The following is a 6,919-nucleotide window of genomic DNA, read 5'->3' on the forward strand; positions in this document are numbered from 1 at the left end:
ACACACACACACACACACACACACACACACACACACACACACACACACACACACACACACACAACAAAACAACACAGAGAACATGATTCCTTCGGAGCTGCTGGCTCGTCTCCAAATACTCTCCCTAAATAACTCTCTCTCTCTCTTCCTCTTTCCCAGTCTCCGTCTGATTTTCCCTTTCCATTGCTACACCTCTCTTCCTGACCCTTCAGTTCGCCCTCTCTCCACTCTGAGTTGGTGATATTTTAGGATTAATCCCCAGGGAAACAGTTTCCATTTACCGCATTGTACTATGGAGATGTCTGGGCCTATGATTTTCAAAGGGATTGGTTTTGTAACTGCAGTTTACACAGTACAAAAGAAAGATATACATGAACCCCCCTCCCCACCATTTAGCTCATAAACACCGTGATGGATTGTAATTTGCTGAAACTTGGAATTATAAACCTAATATTGTGAACCTATAAACTAGTTTCTTCTGAGATTAGTCCTAATTTCAAAGGACATGAACATGTTTTTCCTTGGTCAGCTTTTTAGCTTTTTCAACATAATACACACAGATTTCTGCTAAAGTTAAGACATCTCTGTTCACTCATTACTCATTTCAGCTGTGTGAAAAATTTCAGTATAAGGGTGAAAGTTTTGGCACAGTCTCTTCCCCCGAGCACTTAGTCCTGGATCTTGGTATATTCTTTATTTAAACGATTTCTAATCTCTCAGCGTATAATATGGAGAAACGAGCAACACATTTTAACACATAGTAGCCAAATGACAGGATTCTAAATTGAATTCTATAGCCACCAGAGCCAAGTTTGTTAAAGTTACTCCAAATCTGTGTCATCCACATAAAAGTTAAAGGAAATATTTTCTGCGTTTTCTGAATAATGCTACTCAACAGGAAACTGCAGAACACTGGAGCAGTAAAAGTATATAAGAGGTTGAGGATGATGAAGAGCTGGACAAATGTATAAAGAGAGCTAAAGTGGAAAAGGTTACACTTTAGTCTGTTACCTAGTTAGATTTTTCTAAAATGCCGTTTTCTGGTTTTCAGAAGAGGCAGGACTATTGCACATTTGAAGGAAGGGTGAACAATGCTGGTTAAAGGTGAGGGCTAATGGTCCCCAGAGTTTACTTTACTATGTCAAAGGAGCAGATGGAGGTCTTTAAAGAGGAATAATACAGTAAAGTTTTCGCAGAGTGTTGGAGTAAAAAGAATTAGGAACCGAGACGAGATCTGCAAAGTCTCTGGTGTTTGAAAGCTATTTTTCTGACTTGATTTAGAATGAAATGTAATGCCAATTCTGATATCACCTCAGATCAGATCAGCTTTTGGTTAAATGCTGTGCATTTCTACTTAGCAAATGGAAGCATCCTAACATGCTGTTATTACCATGCATTGTCATTGTGGGGAAGGCATCAAATTGCAAAGCTCCATCCTTTAGTACATGCTCACAGAGCCAAATATAAGACTGCAGACTTTCATTCTGAAGTTGTTGACGCTGAAGTAGTCAAACGGGTTGGCTGCGCAGGAAACTTATTCAATTTTGTTTGCCTAGTTTTTAAAAATTCAAGGTGCAGTTTATATCCAAAAAGTGTTTTTGCACAACATTATGATAAAAAATGTGATCACTTCATTATTTTCCTCTATTATACAACTGTGTAAAGTTTCATGATAATTAGTGTAAAAAATCTTGAGTTTGGGCCAAAAGGGTGTGTTTTGCGGTCACTTTGACCTGATCACCAGATAGCTATTTGCATGAATAATAACAGTGTGCAATACACATACACTTATTCTTCTTTTTTATACTAAGTTAATATACTGTGTTGTGTTGTTTGTTACGTTGTGATGTGTCATATCGTGTCGTGTTGTGTTATATGTAGTGCCGACGTAGGACGGTTTTTCCAATTTCATTGTACTACTGTACTATGTATGACTGTGCAATGACAATAAAGAGTTATCTTATCTTATCTTATGAATGGATGGTTGACTAAATGAAAACACTCTGGTGAGTTAAGAAAAAAAAAAAAGGGGTGGTTTCATTTGTATAGTAATTATTTTTATATGTGTCTGTGTTATTGTGTTTGGCTATCCAGAGGCTGACCATTCCCACCAGCTGCCCAGCAAGTTTTGCAGAGCTGATGAGAAAATGTTGGCAAGCAGACCCAAAGGTAAGCTAAACTGACTCAGGACACAGTGATTAATGTGCGGAAAAAAGTTTCATATAGCGCACCGAATGCTTTCAAAGATACACGATCATATCCTGTGTGTACAAATGTATTTACAGGAGCGTCCACAGTTTAAGCAGGTGCTGGCAACCCTGGAGACCATGGCTAACGATAGCAGGCTACCGGACCAGTGTAACTCCTTCCTACACAACAAGGACCAGTGGAGGTACACACACAAAAAACACAGTCTTGTAGACATCCAAAATAAGAGTGTAACTGCACTGTGTCAGAGGGATCTCCTGACGTTTTTAAGTGCATGCTATAAAGTGTTGTTCTCTTATGAGGCTGACAAATCCACCCTCTTGAATGCGTGTGCACACGGTAGATCACAAATCCACACACGCATCAGCATGTACCCTCGCTCACATACATGTATACATACACAACTCTGTGGACACTGAAGCTCAAGGGAGAAGCTGAATGTGTGACCCTGTACTCTACTTCAGTCTATATTAAGCTCACTGGAAAGTAGCCATGGAAGAGATTCCTCTACTCCTCCACTCTGCCCTCACTCCGACATGGGGAGAAAGAGACAAGGGGTGGGGTTGGAGGTGGTGTGGGGTGGTTGAGGAGAAATCAAACTGAAGAGTTGAAGAGGAGGAGGAGGAGGAGGAGAGGTTCAGGGAGGAACAGAAATGTATTGTGTGAGTGTGAAATCTAAAACACTGAGCGAGACACAAACAGCAAGGATAGAGGAAAACAAGAGTGGACAGATGAGGGGAGGTTGGGGGGTGCAGGGAAAAAGGGAGAGAGAGGTGGCCAATGGAACAGCAGGAGGAGAGAAGGTGCAAAATTCTGTGCATATTTAACATGAGTACAGGAAGGCAATCAATTCTGAGTGAAGTTTTAGGTATGGGTGGAAAAACTTGGACAAGCTGGGAGGAGAGGTGAAGGGGTGGGATGAATGAAAGGGGAAGTATGGAAGGAATACAGGAGGAGGTATGACTCTGCACATGTCTATATTTAGTTGCCGTGAGAGATGATTGTGTTTGTGAATGCAGGCTCATCGACAGCCAATCCAATAGTGACCTCTTGTGGCAAAGGAGAGTACTGCATCAAAAGACGACTATAAAACAATGTTGTGTTCTGCTGTAAAAAGTTAACTACTCACAACTGCAAACTACTTCCTCATGAACATAAAATATTTTAATGTTATAAAAAAATGAAAGTATCAAGTGAATGTGAAATAAAATTCATGAAAGAAATGAAAATGAATTGTAGTTTCCAGTGAGTTTGCCTCAGAGGTCATTGCAAAATTCAAAAAATGTAAACTTTCACATTTTGCATTTTCAATATACATAAAGTGAAAAATGTCTTGCAGCTTATGAAAATCACAAATCCAGTATCTTAAATCATTAAAATATTAATTATAATGATGTTTACAATACAGAAATGACCAGCTTTTGAATAATATGCTTATTTAGGCCCTCAATATTTTGCATCAGTGTCTTAGCAGGGATTCAATCAAGTGTTGGCTCTGCTGTGGTGTTATTGAGGCCCAGGTTGCTGTTTGTATTTTTGGGTCTGGTGTTTCTTGACTTCCTTTTTTCAATATTCCAGGTGCTTGATGAGGTTCAGGCCAGACAAGTTGGCCGGTCACAAACAATAACAGTAATAATAACACTGTAATAACACGGTCAGCATACCATTCAGTCGTAGTTTTGGCACTATGGCTGGGTGCTGCTAGAGGTCCTTCTGGAAACAAACCACTGTCTCCATAAAGTTTGCCAGCAGGTGGACGCATGAAGTGCTCTAAAATCTCTTTCTGATTGTCTCATGTTGACTTTGGACTAACATGGTGGACCAAACAACGTCACCGACACCAGCAGATGACATGGCGCCCCAAATCGTCACAGACTACTTCAAACACCTTGGATTCTTGGCTCCTCTCCGCTCTTCTGACAGACTCTAGGAACATTATGTCCAACTAAAATGCAAAATTGAGTTTCATCTGAAAAGAGGACTTTCACTGAGTTCTTTTTGTTCTTAGCCCAGTTAAACTCTTTTGGTGTTGTCTCTCCTTTCCTGGAGACCTCTGTGGTGGCTTTGGATGCACAGAAACCAGGATCAGTCCACTCTGAATCTTTCTTAAGTTTTTGACAATTTTTTAAAGGGTGCGATCATTCGTGTTGCATGTGCACCTTTTCCTACTACAGTGTTCCCTTTCAGTTAATCCCATTAATAAGCTTTGATACAACACTCTGAAAGGCCAGGCTTTTCATCAAACGCCTTCTTACCCTCTTTGTGGAAAGTGTCAGTGACCATCATAGAAACGACTACCAAGTCAGCAGTCATCTCCATGATTGTAGTTGTGTGTACTGAACTAGATCGAGAGTTGGCATAGCAATTTACTTAAAATGAAAGCTTTCAAATAATCTGGGGTACTGGATTTCTGATTTTCATGACCTGTAAGTCATTAGCAGGGGTCCCCAATCGCAGTCCACGAGGGCCGGTGTCCCTGCAGGTTTTAGATATGTCCTTGATCCACCACAGCTGATGTAAATGGATAAATTACCTTCTCAACGTGTCTTGAAGTTCAACAGAGGCCTGGTAATGAACTAATCATGTGATTCAGGTGTGTTGACCCAGGGTGAGATCTAAAACCTGCAGGGACACCGGCCCTCGTGGACTGCAATTGGGGACCCCTGGTCATTAGCATCAATGTTAAAACAAAAAGATTTCAAATAATTCACATTATGTGTATTGAATATGTGATATATGACATAAATTAAAAATAAAACCTTTTCATTATATACAGTTTTTTAGATGCACTGGTAGCTGTTTTTAGCAGACTACATATTAATTATTATATTCTCATTCTGAATATAGTCATTTCTCCTTTAAAACCTGGAGTTAATCACTGACCACTAATGTTTTCATGTGTATAAATACTTTAGGTGTGAAATTGAGTCAACATTAGAGCGCCTCCGGAAGCTAGAGAGGGAACTTTACTCCAAGGAGAAGGAGCTAGAGGAGAGAGAGAGGAGGCTCAGACTGTGGGAAGAGAGGCTAATGGAGAGGTCCAACATGACTCCTAGCCCCACCTCCCTACTCATGGAGCGCTCAAACATCTCACCGGTACGCAAAACTTGCCTGTATATAATTTATCTCAAACTGCCATAAACAAAATTAACTGATACCTTTTTCTTAATCTTGCCCTTGTCTCTACCAGTTCTTCACACCGATGTCCATCAGCTCCTCGGGCTCGTTCTTCCGCTCACACTCTCAGGACTCCAATAGCGCTGGGGTCAGCAGTGCTGGTGTCAGCTCTCTCCTTCGCACACTAAGCAACGGAGACACAGAGAGGGGGAGCAGTGCGGTGCTGGAGAGAGGGATGGGCTCGCTCGACAGCACGAGGCTGCACGCCATGTTCCGAGGGTTGCAGGGGAGGTTAGGGGAGGAGGACGAGGAAGAGGAGGGTACCCTAGAGGAGAAAAGCTGGGGACAGAGAGACAGAGATGACAGTGGGAGTCTGGAGGGAGGAAGGGTGCAGGTGACACTCAGGAGTTTCCCCGGTGGCGTAGTGGAAAGGGAGGAGAGGACATGGGAGGAAGGGGACAGGGAGAGGGGAGGAATGCAAAGAAGCAGGGTGACTACTATTGTCCGAGGGTACTCGGGGGGATTTGGGGAGGCGGAAGGAGAGAGGGATAGAGAGGGAGGATGGGAGATAGAAAAACTCGGCGACACGCTGGAAGAGAGAGGGATGGAGGGTGGTCTCGAAGGAGGGAGGCTCCCAACGATGTTCAAAGGTCTCCATGGGAGCATGGGGGGCTTTGGGGACATGCTGTCTTTAGATATGGATGAGATGGGGGAGATGGAGAGACTGGGTGACATGGACATGAACATGGGCGACCTGGGAGTGATGAAAGTCATTGGTCACGGCGTCAGAAGTGAGCTGGGGGTCAGGGGTCGCAGGAGTGACATGGGAGTTGTAGTCCAGGATGTTAGAGGAGACCTCAGCGAGGCCATCAGCCAAAAGATCAGGGGTGAAGTGGGTGTCGTCGGTCACTCTGGGGTGCAGGTGAGCATGCGGGCATCGTCTAATCAGAACTCTGTTAAGAGCTGCAGCATGCGGCACGGAACCAAGATCAACATGGCAACAGCAGCCATGGACATGATGGAGCTCGACTGGTCTGACAGTGATTAGATGACACCTTAGCAGAAACATGCACAGAAAACACACACAGAAATACACACCGAGGCCAAACTAGAAAGATTTTGACTTGTAAGCACATGCAGTATCTGAGCTACAGTATGTGCGATCTCCTGTTAAAAAAAGAGCTGGTATACACACATTTTTTGTTAATTTGTTTTTTAATTAAATGGACGAATACTACACCCATGTGTACTGTGAAGAGGGAAGGAAGGAAAAGGCAGTTTGAGGTTGTACTGTCATGTTGTCAGATTGGCTTCACCTGTGTAATTTAATGTGCTATTAAAACTGATGCATAACATACTGTAAGAGGTACAAGTGTAACAAAATAAGACACTTGAACGCCGCTCTAACGAGGCAGCACTGTCTTTGTTTTCTTTTTTTTTTCTTCTCCTGCTTATATCTTGTAGTTTATAGATTTGATTTGTTCCAAACATGCTTTGACTTTCAGTTCTAACTGTGATCTAGTGTGTGAAGTATTGGCATTTTTCTCTGTACATTTTATCATTTTTCAATAAAAAGAAAAGAAATCTTATTATA

At 42.2% G+C, this 6,919-nt stretch overlaps 1 protein-coding gene across 1 annotated transcript in view; it reads left to right on the forward strand.

Moving 5' to 3' along the window:
• LOC102296248 (mitogen-activated protein kinase kinase kinase 7) overlaps positions 1-6,379 on the forward strand; it is a 14,002-nt gene extending 7,623 nt beyond the window's left edge. Inside the window, exons 8-11 of the mRNA XM_005920569.3 lie at positions 2,095-2,169; positions 2,286-2,392; positions 5,124-5,304; positions 5,399-6,379. Of these exons, the coding sequence (XP_005920631.1) occupies positions 2,095-2,169; positions 2,286-2,392; positions 5,124-5,304; positions 5,399-6,373 (1,338 nt within the window). The 3' untranslated portion in view covers positions 6,374-6,379. The remainder of the gene's footprint in view (positions 1-2,094; positions 2,170-2,285; positions 2,393-5,123; positions 5,305-5,398) is intronic.
• The last annotated feature ends 540 nt before the right edge of the window (positions 6,380-6,919 follow it).

Source organism: Haplochromis burtoni, unplaced genomic scaffold, assembly GCF_018398535.1.
Source record: "Haplochromis burtoni strain Fernald_Lab_line unplaced genomic scaffold, NCSU_Asbu1 Contig_41, whole genome shotgun sequence".
NCBI lineage: Eukaryota > Metazoa > Chordata > Actinopteri > Cichliformes > Cichlidae > Haplochromis > Haplochromis burtoni.